Source organism: Odocoileus virginianus, chromosome 12 (genome assembly GCF_023699985.2).
Source record: "Odocoileus virginianus isolate 20LAN1187 ecotype Illinois chromosome 12, Ovbor_1.2, whole genome shotgun sequence".
Classification (NCBI taxonomy): domain Eukaryota; kingdom Metazoa; phylum Chordata; class Mammalia; order Artiodactyla; family Cervidae; genus Odocoileus; species Odocoileus virginianus.
Genome location: NC_069685.1, coordinates 40,886,144 through 40,902,942, shown reverse-complemented (window position 1 = coordinate 40,902,942; position 16,799 = coordinate 40,886,144). Strand labels below are relative to the sequence as shown.

At 40.2% G+C, this 16,799-nt stretch overlaps 1 protein-coding gene and 1 long non-coding RNA gene across 6 annotated transcripts in view; both read right to left on the bottom strand.

The window, feature by feature from the left end:
• LOC110145427 (zinc finger protein 26) overlaps positions 1-16,799 on the bottom strand; it is a 63,015-nt gene that overhangs the window by 28,888 nt on the left and 17,328 nt on the right. For 4 of the 5 annotated variants that reach the window (XM_020905713.2, XM_020905719.2, XM_020905716.2 and 1 more), the window contains one exon: positions 13,342-15,874. In XM_020905713.2, the coding sequence (XP_020761372.2) occupies positions 14,523-15,874 (1,352 nt within the window). In that variant the 3' untranslated portion in view covers positions 13,342-14,522. Of the gene's footprint in view, positions 1-13,341; positions 15,875-16,799 lie in introns of those variants that run through there. The other variant, XM_070474962.1, reaches the window with a different exon arrangement.
• On the bottom strand, positions 922-6,628 carry LOC139037754 (uncharacterized). Its single transcript, XR_011490643.1, has 2 exons — positions 6,539-6,628; positions 922-5,207 (listed from the first exon to the last, which is right to left on the bottom strand). It is a non-coding gene; the product is annotated as an uncharacterized lncRNA (long non-coding RNA).

Here is a 16,799-nt window from a genome sequence, read left to right as displayed (position 1 = left end):
AGTTATTTTTGGCCTTTATATGTCTTATTATTCATAATTTTTCCCAATTGCACATGTGTACAGTTATTTTTAGTCCTTTATAGTTTCTTTGTTTTCCATTGTTCAGGGAGATGTTTTTCCATTTGCAAATGCTCCCACGTGCCAGCCTATCTCAATTCAATATTTTTATACATTTCAAAATGATCACCATGTTAAGTATTGCCGTCTGTTGTTACCTTACAACAGGGGTCCCCACCCACCGGACCACAAACCAGTGTCAGCCTGTGGTCTGTTAGGAACTGGGCTACACAACAGGTAGTGAGCATCAGCAAACAAGCAAAACTTCATCTTTATTTACAGCTGCTCCCCATTGTTTGAATTACTGCCTGAGGTCCATCTCCTATCAAATCAATGGCAGCATTAGATTCTCGTAGGAGCTCAAACCCTACTATGAACTGCACTTGCAAAAGATGATCTGAGGTGAAGCTGAGGCAGTGATGTTAGTGCTGGGAAGCAACTGCAAATACAGATTATCATTAGCACAATAAATGTTATACACTTGAATCATCCCAAAACCATTCTCCACCCACGCATCTCGGGCTGAAGAAAAATTGTTCTTCCATGAAACCAGTCCCTGGTGCCAGATATTACATAATTTTTGATAATATATTACACACTGTATATTTCATACCCATGACTGATTTATCTTGTAACTTGAAGTTTGTACCTCTTAATTACCCTCACCTATTTCTATCCTCCCACTCTCCCATGCTGTTTTTTCTGTCTGTTTATTTTGGCAATACTATGCAGCATGCGGGATCTTACCTGTGCCCTTTGCATTGGGAGCAACAGAGTCTTAATCACTGGACAGCAAGGGAAGTACCCCCTACCATGCTGTTCTGAAGAGAAAACTATTTGAACAAATAAATGAATTCAGTATAATTGTAGTACAAGATTGTAGATATCCTTTATTATCTTAAAAGGAAGTTACTTTCCATTTTGAGTTTGTTAAGGACTTCATCCTGAAGAATGGCTAGAATATACTGAATATTTTTCTTTAGCTATATAGGTAAATAAATATGTATTTTATATAACCTATTTCTGCATTAAAATTAATAAGATGAATACATTAATAAACTTCAATATTAAATTATCTTGAACATATTATTTACTTATAAAGTTGAACAATATGTAACTGTCTTTTAGTGTGTTGGTCCAGTTGTTGTTCAGTCACTAAATAATGCCCAACTCTTTGTGACCCCATGGATTGAAGCACACCAGGCTCCTCTGTCCTCCAGTATCTCTTGGGATTTGCTCAAATTCATGTCCATTGAGTCGGTGATGCCATCCAACAATGTCATCCTCTGCCACCCTCTTCTCTTTTTTACTTCTATCTTTCCCAGCATTAGAGCTTTTTTTCCCCAGTGAGTGTTGGCTCTTCACATCAGGTGGCCAAAGTATTGGAGCTTCAGACTCAGCATCAGTCCTTCCAATGAGTATTCAGGACTAATTTCCTTTAGGATTGACTGGTTTGATCTCACTGAAGTCCAAGGGACTCTCAGGAGTCTTCTCCAGTTCCACAATTCGAAAGCATCAATTCTTCGGTGGTCAGCCTTCTTTACAGTCCAACTCTCACATTCATACATGACATCTGGGAAAACCATAGCTTTAACTAATGAACCTTTGTCAGCAAGGTGGTATCTTTGCTTTTTAACACGCTGTCTAGGTTTGTCATAGCTTTCCTCTGTCTTTTAATTTCATGGCTCCTGTCACAGTCCACAGTGATTTTGCAGCCCAAGAAAATAAAATCTGATACTGCTTCCACTTTTTCTCCATCTATTTGCTACGAAGTGATGGGACCAGATGCCATGATCTTAATTTTTTGAATGTTGAGTTTCAAGTCACCTTTTTTACTCTCCTCTTTCACCCTCATCAAGAGGCTCTTTAGTTTCTCTTCACTTTCTGACATTAGAGTGGTATCATCTGCACGTCTGAGGTTGTCTATATTTCTTCCAGCAATCTTGATTCCAGCTTGTGATTCATCCAGCCCAGCATTTTGCATGATGTACTCTGCATGTATGTGTACTCAGTTGTGTCCAACTCTTTGTGATCCCATGAACTGTAGCCTACCAGACTCCTCTGTCCATGGGATTTTCCAGGCAAGAATACTGGATTGTGTTGCCATTTCCTTCTCCAGTGAGTACTCTGCCTCTATGTTAAATAATCACAGTGATAATATACAGCCTTGTCACATTCCTTTCCCAAACTGGCATCAGTTTTTCCATGTCTGATTCTAACTGGTCCAGTTACTCTTCTACATAAAAGATCATGTCACAATTTAGTGGCTTATTATGTCTCACAGTTTCCTGGGTCAGAAATTCAAGATAACCTCAGCCAGGCAATTTTGTCTTGGGGTCTCTTGTGTGGTTGCCATCAGTTGATAGCTGGAGCTGGAACAGCAGGTGCTGTAACACCGGGGGTGCTGTAGGCATCTCTCACTCTTCCAGTAGTCTCAGGCCTTTTTAGTTCATCTCTTCGTGTGAGCTGCCTGAACCTCTTAACAGCACAGCAGCCTCAGGGCAGTTGGGCTGCTTACCTGGCAGCTGAAATTCTTCACCAGGAAGAGCTTCTGTGAACAAGGTGGAAACTGCATCTCCTTTTATGACCTGGGCTTGTAAGTCTCACAGCGTCTTTTCTGCTGCAATCTGCTGTCTGTGAACAAATCATTAGCCCATCTGGATTCAAGAGGCAGGGGGCACAGACCTCTCCTCCCCATGGGAAAAGTGACAAAATCACATTGTGGCACTGGAAGAAGGTGCTGTGTAAGAGGTGCTTTTGTAGTCATCTTAGGAACACACAACTTACCACAGTCCTCTGGCTTTGACCGTTGATATCTGCAGGCTATAATTATCTTCTGCTCCAAGACCTCAAATGTCTCATTTCATTGTGGCATCAGATTGATCAATCTCATTATAGAAATCAGGACCTGCTTGGGGTGAGGCTCTTCAGGACTTCTCCCTTGGATACAACTCTTACATGCTGTTTCTCTCAATCAATTTACCTGTTCTCTTCATCTTACACACCTGAAATACAATAGTAAGACACAACTGAGGACAACAGGAGTCCTCATACAGCAGTTACTGGGGATAGAGCAGCCACTGATCCATAGAAATTCCAAATCATGCCAGGTACATGTTACCAGTTCACTGCTCACGTGGAGTTCTCCATACCCCTTAGCAGCACCTTAGATCTTGGTTCTGCTGAGTCATCCTTCCTTATTCATAAAACATGATCCATCTTTGCTATTGAGTATCTTTTTCAGCCTCCTTCCTGTCCAAAAATGATTGGGAACGCAAAGATCTCTTTTTGTTTTGTCCATATTAACTTTTTCAATTAAAGTTAATATGGCTGTTTTTATTTACATTTCATTTAATTTTTTTTTATTTAGTTAGTTATTGTTTTGGCTGTGCTGGGTCTTTGTTGTTGCATGGGCTTTTCTTTAGTTGTGGTGAGTGGGGACTACTCTAGTTGTGGTGCACAGGCTTCTCATTGCAGTGGCTTCTCTTGCTGCAGAACATGGGCTCTAGGGTAGGGGGGCTTCATTAATTGAGGCTCCTGGGCTCTAGGACACAGGCTCAATATTTGTGTCACTAGGGCTTAGTTCCTCCACAGCATGTGAAATCTTCCCAGACCAGGGATAGAACATGTGTGTCCTGCATTGGCAGGCTGATTTTTAACCACTGAGTCATCAGGGAAGCCCCAATATGGCTGTTTTTTAAAAACTTTGTGGTGTGTATGTATGTATTTATAGTATCTTTCTGTTTACAATTAGCTTTCACTTGTTCCTCTTGTTGCTGGGAACCCTACAATTAGCCACTGTTGATTAGTTGCTAAGTCGTATCTGACTCTTTGTGACCCCATGGACTGTAGCCCACCAGATTCCTCTGCCCATCGGGGTTCCATTACTTGAGGTTGGAGGTATGCTAACTAAAGGGATAAAATGAGTTCTAATAAAGAAAAATGGTAAAATTGGAACTTTGTTTGAGTGGAAAGAAAAACACAGGACAAAATTATAGAAGTGTGGATATTTGTAGGGCTTCCCAGGTGGCTCACCGGAAAAGAATCCATCTGCCAATGCAGGAGACACAGGTTGGATGCCTCTGCTGAGAAGATCCCCTGGACAAGGAAATGGCCACCCATTCCAGTATTCTTGCCTAGGAAATTCCAGAGGAAACTTGTGGGCTACAGTCCACTGGGTCACAAAAGAGTCAGATATGACTGAGTGAGAAGGCATGCACATATCCTCAAATATTTTTTAGGGATAAGACTTTGTCTTAGGGATAAGTCTTTGTTATCCTTTTCTTTGTCATGGAAGGTCTGTTTTATGAGCGGTTTCACAAAGGCTTTCTTGTAAGACCCTTCTTTTCCCTTTTGAGGGTTACATGAGGTTTTCCTGAAATCTCTGAGATTTTCCTGAAATCTCCCCTAAGGATCTTTTGGCCCCTGGAGACCTTTCTTGCTTTGAGAATGCTTTCCTGGATGGAAAGACTGTACTGGGCCACTGATAATTCCTCATGGAGTGGTTCATCGTTCAGTTCCTTTCTCCTCTCTCATATTATTATAAGAAGTGAAAGTATTTAGTCATTCAGTCGTGTCTGACTCTTTGTGACCCCGTGGGCTGTAGCCTGCCAAGCACCTCTGTGGAATTCTTCAGGCAAGAATACTGGACCTTCTCCAGGGGATCTTCCTGACCCAGGGATCGAAGCCAGGTCTACCTGCATTGCAGACAGCATTCTTTACTGTCTGAGCCACCAGGGAAATAGCATGAGAATAAGGCAGGTAGCACAGTAACCCTGTACCTAGAAAACTCAGCTCTGCCATTAGAGGTAACTATGTTATTGAACCAAACTTGGGTCCACTTGCCCCCACCCAGCAAAACCAATCTACTGACACCAGGTTGTGGTGAAGGGAAGTGCAGGTGCCCAGTGTGGGACCAGGCAAGGTGCATGGTTGCTAATGCTTGATGGCTTTCAGGGAAAGTTTTTAAAGACAGGGTGAAGGAAGGGGGCTATAGGGTGTGTGATCAGCCTGTGGACATTCTTCTGATTGGTTGGTGGTGAGGTAACTGGAGGTCAACATCATCAATCTTCTGGTTGCAATCTGTCTGGGGCCTGCATGCTGGTGTTCAGCATATACTTAACTTTTCCATCTGCTGCAGGTTTCAGTATCTGCAAAACATTTCAAAGGATATAGCTCAGAACATTATCTATAGCCCCTGAAAGAAAGAAGTGTAGTTGCTCAGTTGCTTCTGACTCTTGGTGACCCCATGGGCTGTAGCCTGCTGGGCTCCTCTGTCCACGGAATTCTCTAGGCAAGAGTATTGGAGTGGATTGGCATTTCCTTCTCCAAGGGATCTTCCTGACCCAGGGATTGAACCTGGGTCTCCAGCATCACAGGCAGATTCTTTACTGTCTGTGCTACAAGGGAAGCCCGTGAAGAGGAACTAAAGATCTTTGAATTTAGCAGCTAAAATATTATTATTTTGTCTTGCTTGACTGTTTTCCTTTATTTCTGCATTTTCTTACTTCTATGACTAAATTTGTTCCTTGGAACTTGGGGAAGGCCTTAGGAGGCTAAGGGGCTTACCTGTGGCTCACACGGTAAAGAATCGATCTGCAATGTAAGAGAGCCAGGTTCAGTCCCTGGGTTGGGAAGATCCCTTGGAGAAGGAAATGGCAACCCACTCCAGTATTCTTGCCTGGAGAATCCCATGGACAGAGGAGCCTGTAAGGCTACAGTCCATGGGGCTGCAAGGAGTTAGACACTACTGAGCAACTAACACACACACATACACTAAGAGGCTAAAGCTTTTGTACAGATAAGAGGCAGGCAAAGGACATGGGTGGGAGTGGTGGTCTGTTTTGGGAAGGCCCCATAGGGTCTTGCTTCGTTCCAATTAGATGCGTTTCTATTTTCTGTGTCCATTAGGTGACAGTGCTGAGAAACTTTCTGCCGCTTGTAACAAAACACCCTTTTCCCCATGTTCCCATTATACTTTCCTCATATCCCTTTTTTTTTTTTTAGTTCTACCAGTTTATTGCTACCAACCCATCTCCCTCCACCTTCATGCATGCATACTCAGTCATGTAACCCCATGGACTGCAGCCCACCAGGCTCCTCTCTCCATGGACTTTTCCAGGCAAGAATACTGGAGTGGGTTGCCATTTCCTTCTCTACCTCATATCCCTTTAAGCCTCCACCGACAACCTCCTTGAGGATCTTCAGGCTCTTCTAACACAGTTCCAAAGGGCCCTTCAGTCTTTCACTAATATTTGCCTCAGAAGTCTGCCACATTCTTCTCACCACCCAGAGCCAAAGTCAGTGGCAGATGTTTTAAGATTTTGTTTCAGTAGTATCCCACTTCAAAGACCAAATTTCTATTCCAGTCAGTACTGCTGCCTAAAGTATCACCCCAAACTGTAGCATAGATAAGAACAAAGGTGTTACATCTCTTGTGGTTTCTGTGGGTCAGGCTTCCTCATGCATTTGCTGTCCTTACGTGGCTGGAGCTGGAATGTGTGGTGCTGGAGGATGTGCGGGCTGAACGAACATCTTTTCCTCTCCATGGAGCCTGAGCCCAGTCTCTCTCCCGGGATTCTCTGAGGTTTCTCCTGATCAGCTGCTCACAGGGCCACAGAAGCTTCAAGAACACGTGTTCCAGTGAGGAAAGCAGAAGGACTTTCTCCACATTCTTTTAGTTACAGACTAATCACCAGCCAGCAAGACTCTCAGTGGGAGGACTGGCACAATCACACTGTAGAAGAAGATGCAAGATGGGACATATTGTTACAGTCAACTTTGGAAAATAAAATTTGCCACATATGTCAAAAACAGTTCATTTTTGGTAATTTCATATAGTTCAACCTAATATAGACATGTACAAACATGTGGGGAAAGAAACCCAGATTCCATTTTATTCAGAAGTTTTTCATCTATTAGGTTGTCCTCTAATTTTTTTCTATTATGTCTATCCAAGAGACACAATTTTCTATTTGTCTGTCTTTTGGTATGAAGGTTATAGAGGATTGTAAGATGAATTTGAGAGTAATCTATCCTTTAAAAAATTTCTAGTACTGTTTGTATAACATAATGGTGATCAAGTCTTTCAATGTTTGGTAACAGTTTACTGCTCAATAATCTAGGCTTGATGAAAAATTTAATCTAAATTTTCATGTTTAGTGGCCTGTGGTTATCCTTAGTATTTCCCTATTATTTTTCAAAGTCTAAATTACCTGTATTTATGTCCCTTTTTATCTAATATTAGTTAAAAGTACCTTCTCATGAATGTTCATGAATCTATCTGAGGAACAGAAAATTAAAAATTACTAATATTTGGAATCTTTGTTTGCTGTTCCTCCTTTCCAACTCACCTCTTCCTCACAGAGGCAGACACTATCCTAAATATTTTGGTTATCATTATCTTGCTTTTTATTTCATCATCTTATCACTTACATATATGTGTCTAAGTAATATATAATTCCACTTCACTATATTGGCCTTTAACTATGGTGTTATGTTATACACAGCCATCTGAGAATTACTTTTCTCAATACTGTATATCTAGGACATAAACATATTGTTTACTCAATTGTAGTTTATTTCATAGTTATATAATATCTCATTGACTATTCCACTGACTGTACATCATAATTTATTCATTCTTTTACATCTTTATTTTGTTTTAATTGAAAATTTTGAGATAATTGCAAATTCACCTGCTTTGTAAAAAAGACAAAGAGAGCTCTGATATAATTTCCCAGTTTACTCCAATGTTAACATTTTGCAAAACTATAGTATAACATCACAGCCAGAGTGTTGACAGTGATACAATCCACAAGACTTAACTGTTTTCCCCAGTTTTACTTAACACTCATTTGTGTGTGTATTAAGTTCTATTTTATCACCTGTGTGTTTATGTAGGGCTTCACAGGGGGCATGAGTGATAAAGAACCCACCTGCAAGACACAGGAGATGCAGGTTTGATCTCTGAGTTGGGAAAATCCCCTGAAGTAGGAAATGTTTATGTATTAATGACTACAGTCAAGATACAGAGCAGCTCCAACACTGCAAAACTTATTTTGTATTCTGATACTTTTGAAAATGAATTCATTTTATTAAATCCTATTTTATAAAAGTTTTGTGGTGTGTAGAAGTATTAACAGAATTGACTTGGATAATCTGATGTGACATCCAAAGACCTTGCTAAATTCATTCTAACTATATCACTTACAAATAATCTCATGCTATTAAAAAGTTGAATAAATGCTACAGAAACACAGAATTTAAAAAATTGTAAAGAATTCCTAAATACCTTTTATCTATATTTACCCAGTATTTACATCTGGCCGCATCTGCTTTCTCTATGCACGCATGCATGATAAGTTGCTTCAGTCGTGACCAACTCTGTGCGACCCCATGGAGAGCAGCCCATCAGGTTCCTCTGGCCATAGGACTCTCCAGGCAAGAATACTGGAGTGGGTCGCCATGTCCTTCTCCAGCTTTCTCTATAAAAGAACATATTTTTCTTGAATGGTACTAGCATGAGTTGCAGGTGTGAGTCCTCTACACTTCCCAAAGCTTCAGTGAGTGTCTTCAACAAGGTCGTTCTATTATCTAATGACAGGAAAATTATAAAATTGAGGAAATTAATGCAAACAGTACTATTATCTAACATACAAAACTTATCCAGATTCCATCAGTTGTCCAAGAAACAATGTGGGTTCAGTGTGCAGCACCTTTGACTGTTTAAACTGGAGAAGCCTTTCAGTCTCTGTCTTTTACATCCTCAATATTAAAAAAATTGCATGTCATTGTCATGGTAAGTGGCCAAAACTTAGTGTTTGCTAGATATTTCCTCATAATTTAGATTGAGGTTATGTATTTTGGGCTGGAATACTGTATAAATGCTGTTGTGCCCTCCTCTGAGAATCACAGCAACCAGTTCCCTGATATTTGATTGTACCAAAAGTTGCAATATTAGCTTTGTTTAATTAAGGTGGTAAATGCCAGATTTCTTGTTTTCCAAATATAAGCAGTAAGCATTTTGTGTAAAGATGTTCTGAAACTAATGAAACTGTCTGTCACCTAGTTTTAGCATTCATGGATGACTCTTGCCTTAAAGAATCACTGTGCTGGCTACCAAGCTGTGAGTTTCTAACATGTCATTTCCTTTTGTATGTATTGATACTCAACTTTAAAAAAAAGTTTTCCCTTCTTTCCTAGTTGTTTATACATATACAATTATATATCAATACAGATGCAAAGTACATCATGAGAAACGCTGGGCTGGAGGAAGCACAAGCTGGATTGCCAGGAGAAATATCAATAACACCACCCTTATGATAGATATACAGATAACACCACCCTTATGATAGAAAGTGAAGAAGAACTAGAGAGCCTCTTGATGTAAGTGAAAGAGGAGAGTGAAAAAGTTGGCTTAAAGCTCAACATTCAGAAAACTAATATCATGGCATCTGGTCCCATCACTTCATGGCATATAGATGGGGAAACAGTGGCTGACTTTATTTTCTTGGGCTCCAAAATCACTGCAGATGGTGATTGCAGCCATGAAATTAAAAGACACTTACTCCTTGGAGGGAAAGTTATGACCCACCTAGATAGCATATTAAGAAACAGAAACATACTTTGTCAACAAAGGCCCATCTAGTCAAGGCTAAAGTTTTTCCAGTGGTCATGTATGGATGTGAGAGTTGGACTATAAAGAAAGCTGAACACCGAAGAATTGATGCTTTTGAACTGTGGTGTTGAAGAAGACTCTTGAGAGCCCCTTGGACTGCAAGGAGATCCAACCAGTCCATCCTAAAGGAGATCAGTCCTGAGTGTTCATTGGAAGGACTGATGTTGAAGCCGAAACTCCATTATTTTGGCCACCTGATGCAAAGAGCTGACTCATTTGAAAAGACCTTGATGCTGGGAAAGACTGAGGGCAGGAGGAGAAGGGGATGACAGAGGATGAGATGGTTGGATGGCATCACCGACTCAATGGACATGGGTCAGGGTAGACTCTGGGAGTTGGTGATGGACAGGGAGGCCTGGCATGCTGTGGTTCATGGGATCGCAAAGAGTTGGACATGACTGAGTGACTGAACTGGAACAGATATATGAATTCTTACTTTATTCTTTGAGTTGTAACCTGTTATCATTATTTGGTCCCAGTTTTGACTAAAGCCTTAGAGCTGTTTGTGGTGTCCTTTGGGGCTTGTTCTGTGGCCTAATGTGTAATCTGTGCTGCACAATATTCCACAATGCTTGGAGAGTATGCATTCTGCTGCAGTGGAGCAGAGTGGCTCACATGTCTGTTAGGTCCAGCTGATTTAGAGTATTGTTCAAGTTGCCCGTTTCCTTGTCAAGTGTTACAGGTTCAGTTATTTCCCCACAAAAGAGTTATGTTGGAGTCCTCACCCCCCACCTCAGAATGTGACTTTAGAGATAGGGTCTTTATAGAGATAATCAAGTTCAAATGGTCATTAGGGTGGGCTCTAAACCAACAAGACTGGTGCGTGTGTGTGTGTGTTTTTGTTCAGTTGTGTCCGACTCTGCAACCCCATGGGCTGTAGCCCACCAGGCTCCTCTGTTCATGGAATTTTCCAGGCGGCATCTGGAGTGGGTTGACATTTCCTTCTCTAATATGACTGGTATCCTTATAAAGAGAAAAAATTTGAACACAAATTAGACACACATAGGAGAAAATGGTGTGGAGAGACAAAGGGAGAAGATCAATATCTAGAAGTCAAAGAGAGGCCTGGAACAGATTCTTCCCTCAGAATATGCCAACTCTGTTGGCACCTTGATTTCAGATTTCTGGCCCCCAGAACTATGAAATATATGAAAAATAAATTTTTGTTGCTTAAACCACTTGTTTTGCAGTACCTTGTTATAGCAGTCTAGCAAATGTATAAAGATTTTGGCTGGAGAATAGGGTGCTGCTTTAACAAATATGTAAAAATTTGGAAGTGGCTTTGGAATTGGTAACTGATGGAAGTTTTGAGGTACTTCATAGAAAAAGCCCAGATTGCTTTGAAGGCATTACTGGTAGTAATATGAGAATGTTAAGGTACTACTGGTGAGGTGTCAGATAAAAATGAAGGACATGTTATTGGAAATCGGAGAAAAGTGGCAGATAACTTGACTGACATGTGTTCCAGCGTTTACCAGAGGACAGAACTTGTGAGTGATAAATTGGGATATTTAGCCATAGAGATTTCTAATCTAGGTGTTGAAGACATGACTTAATTTTTTCTTGATGCTGATACTAAAATATGAGGACAAAAATAAACTGACACTGTATTGTTAAGCATAAAGGAACTAGATTGCAAAGGTTTGGAAGACTCTCCATTTACTCATATTGCAAAAGCAAGAAAGCTAGCTCCGGAGAGAACACCAAGCATCTGGCCAGACAGTCTTTGCTCAAGAGATTATGGGTATATGACTTATGAATCCAATCAATCATTTCGGCTGAAATGCTACCAACTTGGACTCAAGGGAACAGAGAAAGGTTAAAATGAAGGAACTTTGCCAAACTCCTGAGATTCTACAGGCACGAAACAGGTTGATAGAGCTATCTAGCTGTGGACATGGACTGAGGGTGGGGCCGCTTTCTTGGTTCCAGAGGGTGAAGCCTCCTTTTCAATTCTAGAGAGCTGCCCCACTATTCAGGATTGAAGAGGCAGGGCCACCATCCTACTGGACTTAGAGGACAGAGCATTTAGCCACAGAGGATTATTCTCAAACCTTAATGTCTAATGGAATTTACCCTGCTAGTTTTGGTACTTGATTGGGACTCATAATACCCCTTATCCTTTCTTCCTTTTGGAATGGGAATGTCTATCCCATGCCTATCTGATTATTGTATTTTCGTAGCAGATAACTTTTTTTGGTTTCATAGGTTCACAAATGGAGAGGAATATTGCCCCAGGATGAATCATATCCGAGATTTCACCCATATCTGATTTAGATGAGATTCTGGATTTAGAGTTGATGCTGGAGTAGATTAAGATTTGGGTCAGGGGGAATGTTGGGCAGGGATGAATGCACTTTGCACGTGAGAAGGACATGAATTTGGTGGGGTTGGGGGGAAGGAGGGCAGACTGTTATGGATTGAATTGCATCCTGTCAAAAATACGTTGAATTCCTAAACCCCAGTATCTCAGAATGTGCATTAGAGACAGGGCCTCTACAGAGATAATTAAATTAAAATTAGATCAACAGAATGAGACCTAAGTCAATATGATCAATGTCTTCATAAAAAAGAGTACATTTGGACATAGCTGGTAACTGAGGCATGGGGTACTGGAAGAATAAGCTTCCTCCTACAAGGCATGGTCCACTTTTTCTGGGAAGGAAGGGCGTCTACATCAGGAGTTAGCAGGTTCTGGGGGCAATACTGCATTTGCCACAACCACTCAACTCTGCCACTGTAGTGTATAAGCAACGCACAGCCAGATTATGGCTGGCTGTGTTCCAATGAAACTCGACTGATGGACACTGAAATTTTAATTTCAAATAATTTTTTCACTTCATAAAGTAGTTTGGAGCTTTTTAAAACCATTTAAAAATGTTAAAGCTTCTTAGCTTGCCATCCATAAAAGTATCAACAATCTGTATTTGGCCTGTGGTCTGCAGTTTGTAAACATCTAGGCTGTATCCCTGAGTGACAAGCATATAAAGTGTATCATGAGTTTGCTAGGTTGAGTCCTCAGATTCTTTACAAATCTCTCTACTCAAATGATCAAGAGACACTTTTTCTAACATGTTTATATAAGGGATTGGTGCACACTTAAGGTAGATGATCTGTACTTCAGCAACTGTGTCTTTGATTTCCACCATCTCAACCCTACAACTCTTGAGTAAGCAATTATTTCCACAATGTCAGAGAGCTGCTGACAACACTTCCCGGAGATGAGATTCAGGCCTTCAAGTCTGGCCTTGTGTTTAAGAGCTGACGGAACCAGAACTAGCCATTTCATCTGATGTCCCAGATTTCCTCTTAAGTTTAAAACTTTCTAGGACAATAGCTCCTGAGTTTTGCCAGAGTCTTACCAATAGAGTCCACAAGGTTCTTGATGTACATAAGTAAGAACACTATTTCATACTATCAGCTAAAAAGTATCCACTTTGGAATATAAGCAGGAATCTGAAAGATTTTCTTCTTGTCTTAGGAATAAACCTAAACCATACACCCCACTTTTCTTTAACAGTTTTCTATCCAACAGTTTACTAACAGTTTACTCCAGCAAAACAACTTACCAATTAAAGCCCTTCAGTTACAAGAAATAGAACTCATTCTTCTTAACATTAGCAGAAAATAATATTTTTATTGAAAATGAGGCAGCACAGAGAACACCAAAAAACCAGGTTCAGAATATCCAAAGTTATTCTGAGAAATTGAAATAGCAGGAACTAATTGATGGTCTTAGTAAAACTGTGGGACAAGAATGAATTCTGATTATTTCCCTTCTGGTTCATGTGAGACTGAATTAGAGACTCAAACTCCTGGCAAAGAGGTTACCATGACTCAACCATGACAGAATGCTCACCTATGGCTTGTGGGAAGGACACCCTGAGAGACACACCACAAGGATATGCACAACATAGGAGGGGTATTTCTCCAGAGAATTCTAAGCCACTCTTATCAATCAATGGGGAGCAGACACTGAATTACTAAATACAATCAATCTTCATTACCACGAGCACTCTTGGAAAGGAGTGCTGTAATGCCTGACAGACCCATTTACTGAATAAGTAAACTCATTTGGAGTAAGAACAAATCCTTTCATTTATTGAAAGTCACATTATTTTAGTTATATTGCTAAGAAATAAAGAGACAATACTGATACTTAGCATTTAATATGGAGAATATTGGAGGATGTTATTCCACAAATTATCAAATATAACAAGTTACATTTAAAAATAAAATACCAAAATTTTAAAAACTGCTATGCAGTGTTGCTCAGGAAAGTCACACTCCATGCCCTTGAACCTTCAGAATATGTTCTTTGCTATTTTCCCATTAGTTACATATTAAAAACAAACAAACAAAACCCAACTACTTTATCCTCCACCAAGAAGGACTTTCCTCACCCCAAAACTGCATCAAATTTGGAACATGACTCCCCATGTAACACATTTTCTATGGGAAACTGCTTTCCTGATTTATTAAATTCATATGGACTTAATATGCATTCCCCAAATTAAATCTTCCTAATTATGCTACTGTTTATACCATTACTGCTCTTTACTCCTTCAACCATTCTCTTGCATATAAAGATCTGCATGACTTACTTCTGAAAGTTTTTGCATATTCATTCCAAATATAATTAGTTCCCCTCCCACATATCTAATTTGATTAGAATGTATTTTTAGGTATTCCTGCTTATATATCCTGCTTCCATTATCATCTGAAGTCTCCTGAGGATCAACTTCTGTGAGAATGCATCCTCCAACATCTACTCTGTTCTGACTTCTCACTTGTGAGTTTTTCGATGTATACGAAGCCCTGAATTCCAACAGAAGGATTTCCCACACTCAGAGCATTTCCATGGTTTCTCTCCTGTATGAACTCTTTGATGTTCACTGAGAGATGACTTCTGAGTGAATGCTTTCCCACACTCACTGCATTTAAACGGCTTTTCTCCTGAATGAGTTTTCTGGTGTATCTGAAGTGATGCCTTCCTGGGATAGGCTTTTTCACATTCACTGCATTCATAGGGCTTCTCTGTTGAGTGAGTTCTTTGATGTATAATTAGCTGTGACTTCCCACAAAAGGCTCTTTCACAAAAACTACATTCATAGGGTCTTTCTCCTGTGTGTGTTCTCCTGTGTATAACGAGGTATGACTTGCTGCTGAAAGCCTTCCCGCACTCACTGCATCCATAAGGTTTCTCTCCCGCATGCGCTCTCAGATGTGCAGTGAGCTGTTCCTTCCTACCAAAGGCTTTCCCACATTCACTGCATTGATAAGGATTATTTCCTGTATGAATTCCCTGATGCACAACAAGTTGTGTCTTCATATTGAAGGCTTTGCCACAGTCACTGCATTGATAGGGTTTTTCTCCTGTGTGCATCCTAATGTGAACAAGGAGGTATGACTTACTCCTAAAGGCTTTCCCACATTCACTGCATTTATGGGGTTTCACTCCTGTATGAGTTCTCTGGTGCACAATGAATGGTGACTTCAAACTAAAGGCTTTCCCACATTCACTGCATTCATATGGTTTCACTCCTGTATGGCTTCTCTGGTGTAAAATCAGTTGTGATTTCCAGCTGTAGGCTTTCCCACATTCACTGCAACCATAAGGTTTCCCTCCTGTGTGAATTTCCTGGTGGACAATGAGTTGTGACCTGAAAGAAAAGACTTTCCCACACTCGATACAGGAGTAGGGCTTTTCTCCTGTATGGACTCTCTGATGAGCATTGAGGTTTGACTTGGCACTGAAGGCTCTTTCACATTTAGTACACTCGTATGGTCTCTCTCCTGTATGAATTCTGAGATGTACAATGAGCTGTGATTTACAACGAAAAGCTTTCCCACATTCATTACATATACAGTTTTTTTCTATACTATGAGTTCTTTGATGATTAATAAAATATGATACTTCATACCCATGAAACTGATCAGCATTCTTTCTTAGGCAGCTTGTGGCTGAAGTTAAATTTTGTGTCAAACTTCTTCCATGTGTGTTATATTTAAGGAATCTTTGTCTTGAAGAAATGTGGCTTTTGCTCAGATGAAGTTTTCCAAATGCATTACAAGCATAGCTTTTCTCAACACTTTCAAGTTCATCATGATTTTTCTGGTACCATTCTTCCCAATCATCTAAGAAAAAAAAAACACACTGTAATTTAAAAATCATAAATAAACCTGATATAGAATTAAAGTGCTTTAGAACTGCTATGTAATGAGTCTTTTTCTTCTGGTCCAGGCCTCTGACACTGGTTCAAAAGAAATACTGGCCAAGTGCACACACACCACATAACCAAGTGAAGGGGCAAAGGGAAGTGAATCAAACCAAAATAAATCCCTCTACAGAAATGGGTAGCTGGTTAGCAGTAATCAGAAGTATTTTTTAAATAGAAGTTTAAAAAATTTAGCCTGCACTTACTAATAGAAGCCATTGTCAACTATTTATGCCAATTTTATAATTTCAGGAGTTTACTAAAAAGGTGAATTAACAGGCACGTAAAAACGTACAACGTTTAGGATGGTACAATGAGATATTAAAACAGGGATTGAGCCATAAGAAAATTAAGGCAAAAACATTTTAGACAGAAGCAAGAGAAACTCCTAGATTTGAGACTTGAGAAGCAGGAGGTACTGCTCTTTGAGACTGAAAACACTGGGAGAGAGACATGTTTGGAGAAAGACAGAGGACTTTGTTTTGGATCTTATTATACTGGAGATCTTCATTAAATATTCAAACAGAGAAACAGGTAAACAGTTACACCTAAATTCAGTGCTCAGTAAAAAGCAGGAATCAACAGCACATACAAGGTATTGAATGACATGAGGGATGAGGTCTTCTAAGGCACACGTGCAAATTAAAAGGGATGCCAAAACAGCCCTGGAGAAGGCCACATTTCAGGTCGGACAAGAGATGTAGAGAGAAAGGGAAAGTCCATCTGTGAGGCCTGAACACTGTGATGATGAGAGTGATAGAAAGGCAAGGTTAAAGGAAAGCAGCAACAGCAGGGCAAGGTCTCGACAGCACGCATCAGACACAAGCCTCAGTCACCCTAGGACA